At 42.9% G+C, this 16298-nt stretch overlaps 1 protein-coding gene across 10 annotated transcripts; it reads left to right on the top strand.

Annotated features, from left to right (window-relative positions):
- Nucleotides 1–292: 292 nt before the first annotated feature.
- On the top strand, nt 293–16287 carry LOC148347943 (follicle-stimulating hormone receptor-like). Of its 10 annotated transcripts, none has more exons than XM_088323256.1 (14): nt 293–535; nt 1818–1889; nt 2027–2101; nt 3551–3625; nt 3703–3813; nt 6418–6492; nt 6553–6633; nt 8527–8643; nt 8714–8788; nt 10395–10580; nt 12909–13126; nt 14325–14506; nt 14565–14756; nt 15709–16287. In XM_088323256.1, exons 1-14 carry the CDS (start codon nt 387–389, stop codon nt 16228–16230), a joined length of 2130 nt encoding a protein of 709 aa, XP_088179382.1. In that variant the 5' UTR covers nt 293–386; the 3' UTR covers nt 16231–16287. The 10 variants fall into 10 exon arrangements, with proteins under 10 accessions (XP_088179382.1, XP_088179383.1, XP_088179384.1 ...); XM_088323257.1 differs by having other exon boundaries at nt 304–535; nt 3739–3813; XM_088323258.1 differs by having other exon boundaries at nt 317–535; nt 3739–3813; nt 8575–8643.
- The last annotated feature ends 11 nt before the right edge of the window (nt 16288–16298 follow it).

Raw genomic sequence — 16298 nt, 5'->3', positions numbered from 1 at the left:
GGGTGTCCCCTGCCCACTGCTGGAAGATGGCTGGGATGGGCTCCGCCACCCCCGCAACCCTACTGAGGACGCAGATAATGGAATGGCGATTTTTCGTCCTACTTCATGAGCAGATAGTGTACTTTGGATAAAGGAAAGCCAAATCCGCTGGCACCTCGGGTCCTCGGCCGAGCAGCGGAAGAAAAGTCGTACGCAAGGATAGCATTTGTGGCTTTTCCTCAGATGAAATCCTTTCGCTCCAAATGCAAAGTTGGCCTCGTAGAGGGGAGGGGCAGTAGGAAAGCCCGTCCCCCCCATCCCAAACAAAAAGCTCCTCGTTCCGGTGCCGGGGTATTTGCGCCAGACATCGGAGGAGCGACGGCGGTCGGAGAGCGACGACCTTCGGGATGACCTTGTTGACCACGATGACCTTGATGACGATGCTGCTCGTCACCGTGACGAGCGCTCGGCCTAAACGGGCGGCGGCCTCCTGTCACCGCGTCCGACCGTCGGACGATGGGATCCCGACCGACCTTTCTTCTGAGACGCGATGCCTGTGAGAACGCCCGTCTCAAACTATTTCTTCCTTGAAGAACACAGAAGATCATGTGTTCCCCCTCATTAATCCTATTTTTAAAAGTGAAAGGGATTCTTTCCTATTTATTGTTTTTTTTGGTGATATTGTTGTTCCGTGTCATTTTTGAGGGACTACTATGATGTTTTTAGAAGTTCCATTTTTGAAGTTTTCAGTTGTTATGGGCGGGCAAGGCGATTGACCTGTTTTTTTAAGAATTAAGCTATTTACATTCGGGTTTGTTTAAAAAATTGGTTTCATTGGATTAGGTATAGATTTTGTTTTAGTCTCTCTATTTTTATTTTCAAAACATTTTATTCACTTGACTTATGTATGTTGATTCTATTCATTATTTTGTGCTTTTTTATCTACTTTTCTAAATAGATAAATAAATAACGAGGACTTTCTTCAAAAGAGGACGTCTTGACGTCGGAGGAAGCCGTGACTCTCCGGGGACTTGTTTGTCGTTGCACGTCAAATTGTGCAACGACAATATATATATATATATATATATATATATATATATATATATAGATATGCTTTATTTCGTTTTTTTAATCCTTTAGTATAAAGTTACTCTTTCTTTTTTAATGGAATGCTGAACTGTGAGTTTTTATTCTACTTCTAAGTTAATGGTATATTGTTTGGATGAGAGCGTCCTTTTAGTTGAATATATATATATATATATATATATATATATATATATAGATAAATTGGTATATGTTTACAATGTTTCTGTGTTTTAACGTTAATATCAACAATGCTGCCTCTTTGTTTTGTCTCTTCTTCACGCTTTTCTTCCTTCCCTACTTCACTTCTTCCGTATTTCTTTGATTCTTTCTTTCCTGGTTTCTTTTTTCCTTCCTTCCTTACTTACTTACTTACTTACTTACTTACTACGTCCATACCTCCCCCGCATGGGTCAGTTATCCCCCCCAAAAAACGTAACATGCAAAGGGAATCTTCGATTTTATCAATGGGTAAAAAATGAGAGCAGGCTACTTGTAGTAAACAGTTCCAAGGAGGGAGCTCGGAAAGAAAACCACACGACTGTATTTGCACGTTTGTGGAGCATCCGAAAACACGCGGGTCCGAGATGGCCGTGTGTGTGTTCCCTTCAAGGTCGAGGCGGCTGGGTGCAGGAGCGCAGGTGTTGGTTAGCGCCAGAAAACAAAATTGTCAAGGGCGAACCTCCCTCATTGCACGTACACGCACACCACGGTGCAAAAAACACGCTCACGAGTATGTGCGTCCGTGCCAACAGGGAGGCCAAGAGGACTCAAATCCGAGAGATCCGGCGCGGCGCCTTCGCCGACCTTCGCAATCTCGGCCGAGTGTGAGTCGACGCCCTGGAAATCCTTCGCCGTGCCGCGCCGTAACAAATCATCGACTCTCCCTCCTGAGCGTTGAAGGAGGAAATCCTTGAAAAACTCTTCTTATTAACGGCGAGGTGTTTCTGTTTGTTGAATTTAGCAACATTGTGGACAACGGCGTCCTCAAGACCGTGGCCGGCTTCGCTTTCTCCCGTCTCCCTCGTCTGGCCAACATGTAAGTCGTTCCATATTTCGGGGGGGAAGACTGGAAACTCTGCTGTTCTGTCTTTGGAACGGAACGTGGCCGACTCGAAAAGGAGAGAGACAAAACAGGAAGTGGAGAATGTCGTCCCGTGAGAAACTCCAGAGTATCCTGAACGAATGAGACTTCCGACAAAGGCGAGCGGTTATTTCGCTTTGTCCGTGAACTAAAAAAAAAACCAGATGGTGCAGTTACATTCCGATCCTGCAGGAGGCACTCGGGGGATTGTTTGCAAACAGTTGTTTTTTCTCAGCGACCTGTTTTGAAGATTTACGGTTCGGCACGATGGGGTCCTTGGTTCGAGATCATTTCTTGAATAACAACTCATTATATTTTTACCAATCGATTCGAAGCAGGGTTCATTAAATAGGCTCAGTCGACAACAATAACTTTGGTTTTTATGATTTATTAGAATATTACTGTCTGGTCAAATTAAAAAAAACAAAGAGTTATCCATCTAGGTGTATTTTGGGTTGAATTTTTATTAATGAAAATGACTGAAAAAAATAGGATGGTCTGACATATTTTTCCTGAATGTTTGGAGCTGAAAATGTGAAAGTCACATATGAATGAATGAAAACTTGATTGGAACATTAAAATAAAAACAGGAAAAAACAAAAACTCAACAACAAAATAATGTGACATTATATGTTCAAAAAGGGGATGTAAGAAGCAGATGCTTATTTCCCCTACCCCTTCCCTATTTAATGATCATAACAACAACAGTAATAATATTAATCAAAACAGTTATGATATAACAATAGCAACAAGAACACAACGTTAACTAGACGCACTATTCCCAAACTCTCGTATCACTCGTACCCCATTTTCTTCATCTCTGTATTCCGCCAGGAATATTTTTTTATATTTCAATTTGAACACGTGAGTCGTTGGACATTGTTTGATCTCGTCTCGTAAATTGTTCCAAAGTTTTAGTCCACAGACAGACACGCACATACTTTTCCTGGTGGTTCTCACCTTTGGGATTATGAATTGACCACAGCCCCTTAAGTTATCATTTCCCTCTTTCTGAATGAATCATCTATGGATGTTTTCTGGCACTTGGAACCGTGTGTATTGTATTGAGCACTAGATGCTGCCGTAGAGTGCTAAAAAGAAAAAGCAAACGACAGAGACTCAAAGGGACCAAAATGCACTAGTTAATATCTCTTTTACCCTTTTAGATGTACCTTTAGCGTCAAGATGTTGGACAATTATGTCAGCTCCCAGTAGGTGAAACTCATTTTGTGTAAATGCTAAATTTTCGACCTAGAATTTTGGGATAAAATACATGCTAGTTCTTGTATTTTTGCTTTTTATTTCAATCACGATTGTATGTTTGAATGATTTGAATTTTAACCACTAGGGGGCTCTAATGACACGCACTGTCCCTTTAGATAAAACGGGCTCGTTTTCTTTCAGCTTCATTTCGGAAAACAGCGCTTTGGAGTCGATCGAAGCCTTCGCTTTTTCAGATCTCCCTGAACTCAACGAGCTGTGAGTTCTGCTCCTCCCAAAATAGTCGCAACAAAGTAGATCGCATATTATTAAGAAAAAGTATGTTTGTTTTGAAGTAAGCCAATATCGCCGCGCTGTTGTGCATCTTCCAGGACCATCACCAAGTCCAAACGTCTCACGTTCATCCACCGAGATGCCTTCAAAGACCTCGTCAAGCTACAACGTTTGTAAGTGGCCGTTGGCGTTTTGGGGCTTTCTCTTTTTTTTTTCCTCGAGGAACTACTGAAACATGTTGTTGTTTAGCTCACTAGCTAGTCAGTCAGTTTAAAGTGATGGTCTCGGATCGAATTGACAATTGATGGAACACGTTTCAGTCAATTCAAGTCAACGAGACAGTTGTCACAAGCCAGGAACAGAGACGGGACCCAATAGCGTTCGTTTTACTCAGTTTTATTGAGAAAGGGAGCAGTGCTTTCTTCAGTCACGAGTAACAGACGGCAGGAACGCGGAAGTGGCACTTTCGTGTCGAGCGAGAATCGTCGTAGGCAGTGGGAAAACGGGTCGATGGCCGGGACGGAGGAGCAAGGGCGGTAACGAGTCCAGAAAAGAGGTCGGCAACAGGTATCGGGCAGGTAACGGGGCAAAACGGGTCAATGGCCGGGACGGAGGAGCGAGGCAGAAACGGGTATCAGGCAGGAGAAAACGGGGCAGGAGAATGTCGGATAGTACGGAGCTTGCCTAGCTGAAAGCGTAGGTTCGCAGACAGTCTGACAGCATCATCTTGGAAGACGGGGGATTAAGAAGAGTCAGGGAACCAATCGGCGACTAGGGCTGTTGGCGCCAACGGGGCAGTCGCAGGTGCAATCATGACAGCAGTCGCATTATACAAAAAAGTGCCGAAAAAAGGAAAATTAAAGAAAATACTGCGCTTGAATTTAAATGAATTTTGTATCATTCACAAAGCCGAAACAACATTGGACTAACATTCACTTAGTGTATTCGGTTAGCTAGGTCGAAAATGGGTAATCCATTTAATGTGGCGCAACAGGGGTTGCTGACTAGTTAAAATCTTATATTTTGGGATTTTTATGTTGTGTAATACGTATTTATTTGACTGTTAGGGGAAGTGTATTAGTATTTTTCAGGGTATTGAGTTTTGTATAGCAGAAAGAGTAAGTGAAGTACCAGTATATCACCACTAGACGGCAAAGTCTCAGAGGTCAGAAAAAGGGTGCTTGGGTTAAGTCTCGCGGGACCTCACGTGATTTAGTGATTCTTGTTCAATCAATTAACCTAATGCTAACAATTAAATGGCGTCGTGTGAGAATGACATCCATCATCTATTTTGCAGGTGAGATGTAACACACTTACTGTGAGGATGATAATAGGTTAAAATATGTGTGTAAAGGTTGTTTGTGATGTCTGTAAACTTTAGAAAAAGTGAAATTGTCACCCGTTAATATAAGCAAAAAATAGGGCCTTGGGTGATGTATTCTATGTTATGCTGGACTGGTTTAAGAGTGTACTGTGATGTTCATTTCTATATTTTCATGCCAAATAAGACCAGGTGAGTTGTTTTGGAAGGTACAGTTATGGTGATTTGTTCATTGATTCTTGAAACGTACCAATCGATGGCAATGTTATTTTGGATTTCAATATTAAAGGGACCTCACGTGATTGAGTGAGACTTGCTCAATAAGCGATCCTTAATGTCAACAATGAAATGGTGTCGTGTGACACTGACTTTTATTATCTATTTTTCAGATGAGGTCAAACAACAACCAAAAAAAAAAAATCAAAAATATATCAAACAAATGTGTAACACCAGCTGGAGCTAGACCATCCACCTGAGTCTCGTTCCATTGTGATCATTAGAATGCAGTTCAGCTGTTGTCAAATTTAGCAAGTGAAAACAAGAAGCGCTTCTACAAATTAAACACCTAAAAATGCACTCAAGTCGTGCATCTACACGCGTAGAAGCAAGCCTACGTTGGCTTTAAGCTCAACCCCGAAAACTGCTTTTAAATAGGCACGTCCTAAAAGAAATGCCTAAAATATAATTGAAAAGTCTACCCGTGCAATGGGGATTATTCAAGTGTGTAAATACTAAAGAGTAATCAAGATTAAAATGACACAATTTTAAACCATTCACTGTACCTTTTAAACAGCGCTTCTAATATAGACACTTGAGCACAATTTTTGTATTTCCTAATAATTTCCTTTACTCGATTGTTGTTGTCACTGTTTTCCTTCTCACGAATTTAATCCTGTGCAGTCGTTTGAGACATTTTTGTGATTAAGGGCGTCATAAATAAATGTGACTTGACTAACTTTCTTGGAACCCATTATCATGGGCAATAAAACACACTGAACCACAGTAAAATGAGAGGAGGCTCCTGTCAAACAATCGAAACAGAGCCAAAGATCCGGTGAGGGACCGTCTAGGACACAAGACGGAGGCTGAGATACCGGGGCTAGGCAAAGGCACCAGAGCCGGTGAGGTCGTCTGATTCACAAGGCAGAGCCAGTCCGACTCTGGCGGCTCTGCCTGTTTCACGCCCCATTGTGATCATTGCGCATATAAGCCGACCCCCGATTTCAGAGTTTCAATACGGCTTCCTTACGATTGTATAGTCGATTTACATTGAATACTTTGCCTCTTTAAAAGATGGATAGAGAGATAGATACTTTCTTCATCCCCTTTGGGAAATTCACATTTCCAGCAGCATCTCTGCGCTGAGAACAATACAATAGTAAAGCAAAAAGGATACAATATACAAATACCCAACGTGACGTGCTAATACCCACTTTGGGCGCGGTGTACTCGACAGGATCATCTCCAACACGGGAATCGCGACGCTGCCGGATTTGTCCAAGATGCACTCGGCCGCCGACGACTTGCTGCTGTAAGTGGGCGAAACCAAGCTTACGCCGACGCGAGTTTGAAGCTGTTTTGCGTTGCTTAGCGACCTGCACGACAACATCCTCATCCAGGAAGTGCCGGCAAACGCCTTCAACGGCGTCTGCACGCAAGCCATCCAAGACATGTGAGGAACACGCATTTCCATCTCCGAGCCTACGGTGCCCCCTCCTGTTTGTGTTTATGCATGTATTATTTCATTTATTTTTGTTTATTTAAGCCCCGACGTGTAATATTTTTCCACGAGATGGTACTATGTTATCTGGTGCAAGCGAGGGCCAGTGCCACTGCACAGCGTGGCAGTAAGATGCCGGACAAACATAATGGCGACCCGATGGTGTAAAAGAAAAACACATTTCTCCACCTATAATCATTGCCATGATCGTTAATATTTTTTTGACTAGTATTCAAATCTGAAACGTGCTTCGTATCATTATAAGGAAGTCAATATGATACACTGTCCCTTTATGGCACAAAAACCTTTGTCCCCATGTGAAAAAGTCATTGCCCCCTGAACAGCAAGTCGAAATCGAAAGCTTACAGTTGAAAAGTGATGGGTCCCGGGGACTCGCATGCTCAAAAATCTATGGCTCCCCAAAATGTAGTCTTATCCAGGTTGAAATTGTAAATCGGCGACAAATATATCATATAAATCTATATATTCAGTCAGTTTTAATCATCAAGGTTTATTAGTAATACAAATCGGTTATCACTTCAAGATTTTTTTTAGTTCACAACAATATTTTACATTATACAAAATAATATTGCTGAAATCATTATATTCATCTATATTATTTTGTTTATTTTCTTTCATCGATTCGTTGGCTTCAACACACTAGTATTCCTTGCCTCTGCGATCTTCCGAAGAATTTATCTGCCGTTTTTTCCTGTCGGAATTATTGCAGTTGTTATCACTTTTTGCATTATGTTTCGACTTATTACTGACACTGAAGAAATCACCGATTTTGTGTTGATTTTCACCTAATGCTGTTTTTTCGGAGGCATACTCATACCCGTCAACCTCCACGGCTCCATGCACTTACAAACTGTCATATTTTCCCTTACAAAATACAAAAAAAAAAAAAATCTTACACCATATTTTTTTTTAAACGTGTTTATGTAGTTTAACATGTTATATTGTACATGTGTTTCCTTATATATTGTTAATGAACATTTTGTTGTGAGACACTGAGTTGCTCGACATGAATGAGATTTACAGTCCAGTGTTTTTTCCCCCCCTTTGTTGCACAGTCCACGTATTGAATGAATTTGGGAATTACAGTCCTTAAGCATGCCTGATTAAAGTCGCCCGCGATGATAAAAGCTCTGTCGGGGTGTGCAAGCTGCTGTATATGGATAGCAGCGAGCAGGAGATTTAGCGCTATGCTAACGTTAGTATTCGGTGGAACGTAAATAGCAATCGCAATGACGACATTTAGCTCTCTCGGTAGATAGAAAGGTCTGTATGATACTGCTAGAAACTCTGTATCGGGTGAGCAGTGTGTGTCAATGATTCTGGTGTTATCGCAGCGCATAGTCCCCCACCCCTGTTTTTACCGGGGTCTCTGTCGTGCCGGTGTAGCGTGCGTCCTGCTCGTTGCACTGCGGCGTCGGGGAAGCCAAGACTCCGTGATAACAAAAATACTGCAATTCCGGACGAAGCTGTCGGTGGCCATCCGCAGCTCAAATGAACTCATTTTGTGAACGACGGATCTGGCCTAGCTCAGGAACATGCTCTGAAGCGCTGGTCTGTGTTCAGCAAACAAGAGTGAGCCAAAAGAATCATAAACGTTTGTTATAGGGTGGCCCAATTCACTTTTAGGTTCAGGGGGCAATGACTTTTTCACATAGGGCCAGATAGATTTTAACTTTTTGTGCCTTAATGAACGGAATCAACATGTCTCATGGTGTATTTCCCTGGGTGGTATCTGTGTGATATTATGGTTGGTTTGAGGTTGGTTGCTAGTGATAAATATACAACAAATCCTGACACGAGGAAGACATTTTCACAATACTGTAGTGGGAGCACTTGCAACTGCCGGATGATTTTTGTGTTTGGCGGCGTCAGACGGCTAAGCAGGAACGGCATCAAGACGGTGGCGAGCGACGCCTTCAATGGCACCAAAATGCACCGATTGTGAGTGGCCTGGCTCCAAACTTTGCCGGAAGCCACAAATCATGACCTTGTGTCGCCATTTTCCTCCAAGGTCGCTGAAAGGCAACTGGCAACTGAGTCACATCCACCCAAACGCCTTCGCCGGTTCCAGTCACCTGGTCCTACTGTGAGTACGCAGATCCACGTCACCATTTGACCAATGGGCAAATTGACCTTAACTTACAAGCTTGTTCCGTTCATCCATTGCATTTTGAACTCAAATCTGTTGTTTGTTCCCCAAAAGAGAACTCCGGCTCTTACTATAGTAGATCAACCGTAGTGGTGAGATGAATTATCAGTTGAAATATCACAAAGGGAATCAAACCGGAGTTGCAGCGGTGAGAGTACTGAAACCTGACCACTAGCCCACTAGTGATATATCAAATGAACGTTTTTTTTTTCAATGATTAACTAGGAATTACTGTAGCAGCAAGATGGACAATAGTCAGCCCCCTTTAGCTACATGTTGTGTAAATAAAGACACATTTCTCAGAAGTTTTGAAAAAACACATGCTTATCGCATGCTTCATGTAACATTTAAATCTGTTTTCCTTTATAAAGGACAGGATAGGCCAAAAGATGATAATAAATCGCTACATATACAGTCGATCTTTTTTTTAAGAAAAATGTGAACGCAGCTTTACAAATACTTCACTGCCTTGAAATGGTTCAGTCCATTTGATTCGAGCACACCACAGGAGGTGGTGCCACGACGACCCAAGTTGTTGAAAGATCCGTGATTTTTGAAGTATTTCCTATACGAGAATTGTTGTTGTACATGTCTAGTATTAATGTGTTTGAATTTTTGTAGTATTTCTGTCGTCATGATTATGTATTATTGCTGTAGTATAACTTCAGTTTTATTTTTGTAGTATTTTCTGTAGTATTTTTGCAGTTGTATTTCTGTAGTATGTGTATAGTATTACTGTACTTTTATTTTTGAAGTACTTTGTAGTATTTCCACAGTAGTATTTAGGTCAGGGGGTGGTGTAGTAATAGTCTGTAGTACCCCTATGTACTAGTCATTGGTGTGTGCATCCCTTTGAGACTTTTTGTGATTAAGGGCCAAACAAATAAACAGGACTTGATTCAATTGATGTTTTTTTTTGCCTCTAGAATGTGCTAGATATGCATTTCACACTGTCCCTTTAAACCAGTGTGGACTGTAAACCATTTATTGATGTCTTCCATAAAATTGAAATAACAATTATGTAACATATATATATATATATATATATATATATATATATATGTATATATTTGACCACTAGATGGGACTGTTGTCTAATGCAAAGAAAAACTGCCAAATGAGTACAGTGTAGCAGCAAAATGGCAGACAAACCTGGCAGGGACGACTAATTACCGTTGAACATTGGTATGATGGTTCATGTATAATTGCCTTTTATTCAAATTTGTTTTTTTTTCACTTAACAAAGGTTTTTTTTGTACACACTGTCCCTTTAAGTGAAGGTGTTTGAAAAGAGTTTGCGTTGATGCAAATGACCTGATGCTTTACAGCATAGATGTGCAAATCACGGTCAGGGGGCCTTTTGAGGCCTGCCGGCATTTGCCAGTGGCTCTCTAAAATTCCAATTTCAAGTCAAGTCTGCTCGCTTGTAGGTTAAGGTGGTTTCTCATTTGGTGGCGCCAACTTGTAGTTTGAGGGGATTTCCGAGCAATGACGTGTAGTTTGCGTGGTCTTCCGAGCACTAACTTGTCGTGTGTGCCTTTAGCGACGTCTCGCAGACGTCGGTGAGCTCGCTGCCCGACGCCATCTTGGGCAACCTCCATAGTTTGGTGGCGGAATCGGCCGTTCGCCTGAAGGAACTTCCTCCTCAGCGAGCGTTTGGCAGGCTGCATGAGGCGCGCCTCACCTACCCGTCCCACTGCTGCGTCTTCCTTAACATGCGCAGGAACAGGTACCAACTTTACCGGATCATAATGGAGTTTTACTCCGCACTATGTAGATATGAGGGCCCCGAGCCTGACATTTGTGGAAATAAATGTATGATTAAATAAATAGCCAAATATATCTGTAGCGATAAAGAAAGAAACACATCGGTAAATCCTGTAATAATTATTAGGCCATTTACACAGGGATGTGATTTTTTCCGCTAATTCGCGGAATTCCGCTTTTTTTATCTCCAAAAATAAAATTTTAAGATTTCCGATTTTTTAATTGGTAAAAAAAACGATTTCGTCTCTACAGCATTCCATTTTAGTGTTTCCGTAACTGAAATGAAACGTACTTGCGATTGGTTGAAGTCTCCGTGTTGACCAATAAACGCGCTTGTTATAAAGGCGTAGGAGTATGCCATTGTTCATTTCTCACTCGTTTTTGCCGAGTGTTTAAAGAAAGATGTCCGAGATCGAACGTAAAGATGCTCCGCGAGGTAAAGAAATTGATAAGATCGTAAAAAACAAGTTTCGATCGGACTGGTTGGAGAAGGAATTATCTACAAATGTCGGAAAGAAGACTGTGACGAATTTGTTCAGTGACTTTATTCGGAAGATCGATCGTGCCGGGAAAGCGCTTTGCATTTGATGCCATGATACCATTGTCTATGGTGGGAGAGGTTTCAAAGCTCTTGAAAGTCAGGCAAAGAGCAAAAAACACGTGAAAGAACTCCAGTCAAGAACAACAAATTATTCCATCGCTGGTAGTTTCGGTGCCCAAACGAAAACTCCAAAACTTTAAGGCCTCCATCCCTTATTGACACCACAAACGGAAGCGGTAATAGAGAGACGTGATCCACCCCAAAAACCTGTACCAGTTGCTGATAGAGTCGTGAATTTTGAGGTAGGTGGTAAACTTTTCAAATTTATTTGACAGTTTTCCCATTTTTTTCGAAAATATTATAACGTAATAAAAATGGCCATAAATATTTAACAATTACAATAATAGATTTTCATGTGTACATTACACCAACACTTTACTGTAGGGCCTATACTTATTGTACTTTCATTTATAGATGACAACTTCTGCTATAACAAAGACATTTGTGGTATGTTCTAATATGAGTTACTTTTCATTTGGTCATGATACAATTATTTCTTCATGAAATTTGAACTCTTCAACATGATTTATGTGTTAACTTAGTAATCACATGAGTTAGATATGATGATATTCTCAGTGATAGTTTTTAAAAGCAAAGGCAGTCCAATGTTTTTTAATGTGACTGATTTTGAGTTGACTTAAACTGTCATTTTATATGGGATAGTTCAAAATACATTGAAAATTGATGCTGTTGTTTTGTCTATTTCTTTGTCATCTGAGTGCATTGAAAGTACTTAAAAATACGTAAAACCCATGAGCTCCGGGGGGCTTCGCCCCACTTGTCCCCCCACCAGGGCACTGCCCTGGACCTAGCTGGGTGCCCGTGGCCTCCAGACCCCCGCCTAATTTTCAGATAATTTCACTTTGGTCAAATCACATCCCTGATTTACATCGCCCTCCCCTGGACATGCTTTGCCCACCCAGAGAAAAATTGGATGTAGTGGTGAGAGTGGTCTGGAAAAAACTACAATAATAATAAAGCAAGAATAAAGAAGGGAAAAGAAACAAAAGAGTAAAAGAAAAGAGGAAAAAGAAAGGACGAGATAGTTAGGGAAAAAAACAAAAGAATAAAATAAAACATAAAAGGAAAGACTGTATGTCTGTGTTTTTTTTGTAGGGCCGCAACAACAAATTGATTAAAAGCGTCAGCGACTAATTTCCCCTTGAACTGGTTGTGTCTCGCGATTTATGAGCCTCTAAGCACGTGTCAGCCGGAGAAATGCATTGCTTTTCCTTGTGAAGTTAAAAGTTGTAGTACCACTTTGGTCCAGCAGAGAGTGCCTCCGGACCCTTTTTATAAAACAAGTAGCAAACATTTATTTAAAAAAAAAATTCCTTTTTTAGAGAACATCGCCTTATTACAAACCATTTTGACATGAATTAATCACAGAGGAACAGAAAGTGCTGCAGAAATACAGAAAAAAAACGAAAATAAATGATCAAATAAAAAATAATGATCGGATCGGTCGTCCATATGTAGAAGTTCATGGACGCTTTAGAGTCATCGGTGGCGCTGAATTTTTGAACTGCCAATGACTAATAGAGACGCTAAAGTTCCTCTTTTGGACCAAAACGATCTTAATTTGATGAAGAATTTTGGTTTCAAGCTTTTAAATGAGCGCACGAAAGAAACATTCGGCTCTTTCGATGGATGGAATGGAAGCAATTTGCCAGCTTTTCTATTTTTGAGTTCCACGCATCCGCTGTGCTCACGTCCGGGGGCCCGCCAGGAAGCGGCTTTTTTCTGGGACCACTGCATGGGGGGCCACAACACTAGCTGCAGCCCGGCCCCAGATGCCTTCAACCCGTGCGAGGACATCATGGCCGGGACCCCTCTAAGGGCCCTCATCTGGGTGGTGTCCGTGCTGGCTCTGCTGGGGAACGTGCTGGTCCTGCTGGTTTTGTTAGGTAGCTTCCTCTTGGTTTCTTCATTTTCCTCATGTTGAGCTTTTTGAGTTTTTCCTTGCCCTCATGTCGGTTCTAGATCAGGGGATGCTGTCATGCTAGTCTGCAGTACCATTTGAGTCTTCCTGGCATTCCCGACTATACAAACTTGACTCAATATGAACCTCATGTTATGGAAAATAAATACTTATTTCTTGACATACAATTATTGAAAGAATAATGCGTATTTATATGATAGTTTGTTTGCTTTTTTTTCAAATCAATAAAGTTATTTTTTACCTTGAGGGGTTTCTAAATGATACACAATATCTCTTTAAAAAGAGTAAATTGATTTTATCCACTGCTAGAAAAAAAACACCTTCTAAGTATAAATGTTCCCTATTTCACCAGGTAAATCAAGAAAATATGTCTAAAATCAAGAATTTACAAGAGAAATACTTAAAAGGAGAAAAATCCACCACCAATGGGATAACTAAACTGCATTTTTTCCCACATTTGTTGCCCGGCCTTATACAAGGTTTGGGGAATTTTGGGGTACTGTAGCAGCAAGATGTTGGAGAATTATGTCAGCTCGTGGTAGGTGAGTTTCATTTTATGTCAAATAAATGCAAACTCCTCGACCTACAAGGATTTTAAAAATTGTCTTTAAATATTGGGTTTGTGTTTGGTTTCTATTGAATCACTAATAGGCATTAAAATAATATGCACTGTCCCTTTAAAAAAAAACAATATCAGTGTCAGTACTCTCCAATTTGTAATTGGTAACCGGCATACTGATATCCAAAAGCATATTTTTAGAAATCCCTCCCGCTGTTTATTTTTTTTCTGATTTCATTGGAAATCTTATTGAGCCATTGGTAATATATCTTTAGAACAGATGTCACAGACCTGATTCAAAGCCGATAACGTCTTTTTGTTACCGATTGGCACCGATGGCTAACGGTGTCAGATGCATTTTCATTCTACCCTAAAACCAGGTTGTAGGTTAAAAAAAGCTCACTTAACCACTAAATATTATCAGTTAGAAGTCCATATTGCCTTGAAACATAATGACCCGTGATCCATTTTAGAACCAGTCATTGGGCTACTTTGGTGGTTTTAGGAACCTATCGTCTGAGACCCCTGCTCTAGAACTTCTCTTTCGGTTCTACGGTTAATTCTGCTGGTTTATTCAGTTCTGAAGACGATGCGCTCCCTGCAGGCAGCGCGTCCAAGCTAACAGTGCCGCGCTTCCTCATGTGCCATTTGGCGTTGGCTGACCTGTGCATGGGCGTGTACCTTCTGGTCATCGCTGCCACCGACGCCTTTACCCGGGGCCACTATCACAACCACGCCATCGACTGGCAGACCGGCCCGGGATGCGGGGCGGCCGGTTTTTTTACCGTGAGTACGCCACCTAGCCCAAAAATTCCACCGGCTGAAGTTCGCCTTTGTGCGGCAGGTGTTTGCCAGCGAGCTTTCCGTTTTCACGCTGACGGCCATCACGCTGGAGCGTTGGCACACCATCACGCACGCCCCGCGCCTGGACCGAAAGTTACGTCTGAGGCACGCCTGTGCCGTCATGGCGGTTGGCTGGATCTTTTCCTGCTTGGCTGCCACCATGCCTACCTTGGGCGTCAGTAGTTACAGCAAGGTGGCGCACACACACACACCAAAATGCAGTTTAATTTCATCCATGCGTCCATTATCTTCCACTTATCTGGGCTTGGGCCGTGGAGGCAGCAGCATCCCATCCCCAGCCACTTTATCCAGCTCGTACAACGTGAGCCCGAGACGTTCCCAGGTCAGCCTAGAGATGTAGTCTCTCCAGCGTTTCCTGGGTCATACCCGGAACATCCTGTTGGTGAGACATACCCAGGAGACATTGTCAAATGCCATCTCCAAATCTATAAAAGACATGCAGACTGGAGGGGCAAACCTCAATAACATCTAAATATGAGAGCCCACCTTTGAGTCCTTAGGCTCTGCTTCCTCACAGGAGGACGTCTTTGCGGAATTGAGGAGGTCTTTAAACTATTCTACCCACTGTTTCACGTTGTCCTGGTTGGAGGACATCGGCGCCCCGTCTCCACTATACACAGCGTTGATAGCACACGGCTTTCTCCCCTAAGATGTCGAATGGTGGAACAGAATTTTCTTCCATGGCCTGACAAAGCTCCTCCCGTGCCTGAGTTCCTGCCTTTGTGACTACTGAAGGTGCATTTGGCTCAGCTAACCGATACATGCCAGCTGCTTTCGTTGTCCCGCTGGCCAGGAAGACCGGATTAGACTCCTCCTTTAGCTTGACGGCATCTTTTACCACCAGTGACCATCAACAGGTTTGAAGGTTGCTGCCATTGTAGGAATTGAATATCTTAGGGCAACAGCTACGATCAGGCATCTCATTGACACTTTTCCATGTTCAGACTTTTCATCGGCAAGATGCCTTTGAACCCCCTTACCCTAACTTTAAAGTCAGGGACACTTGTTATTAGTATTATTATGAATCCACGTTCTAGTAATGTGAAATGATTGCCCGCACACGCTTTTGTTTAGATGCGTCGCAATAAGAGGGCGGAGGTTCCTAATCAAAGCTCCCCGCGCAGGTGAGCATCTGCCTGCCGATGGACGTGGAGTCGGTGCGGTCTCAGGTCTACGTGGTGTCCCTGCTCCTGCTCAACATGGCCGCCTTCGCCTGCGTGTGCGCCTGCTACCTGAGCATCTACGCGGCGGTGCGGCACCCCTCGGGGGCGGGCGTCGGCGCCGACGCCCGCGTGGCGCAGCGCATGGCCGTGCTGGTCTTCACCGACTTCCTGTGCATGGCGCCCATTTCCTTCTTCGCCGTGTCGGCGGCGCTCAAGCGTCCGCTCATCACCGTGTCGGACGCCAAGCTGCTGCTGGTGCTCTTTTACCCCATCAACTCTTGCGCCAACCCCTTCCTCTACGCCTTCTTCACGCGGGCCTTCCGGCGCGACTCGGTCCTCCTGGCGGCGCGCTTGGGCCTGTGCAAAACACGAGCCTACGGCTACCGTGCCGACAGCTCTTCGGGCCAGCAGCCCGGGTGGGCGGCGCCTAAGGGCGGACCCGTCCACTTGGGCTTGGTGGCCGCCGGCAGCCCCGACAGATGACGGCCCAGCTTCGATTTCAACTTTGATTTGATCGAGAGATCAGAAAATGCTCTGTTGTGCCTTAATGC

Source organism: Urocampus carinirostris, chromosome 19 (genome assembly GCF_059441175.1).
Source record: "Urocampus carinirostris isolate Australia breed hairy pipefish chromosome 19, RoL_Ucar_1.0, whole genome shotgun sequence".
Classification (NCBI taxonomy): Eukaryota; Metazoa; Chordata; class Actinopteri; order Syngnathiformes; family Syngnathidae; genus Urocampus; species Urocampus carinirostris.
Note: the sequence above shows the minus strand (reverse complement) of the source record. Positions and strands in the feature narration are given on the sequence as shown.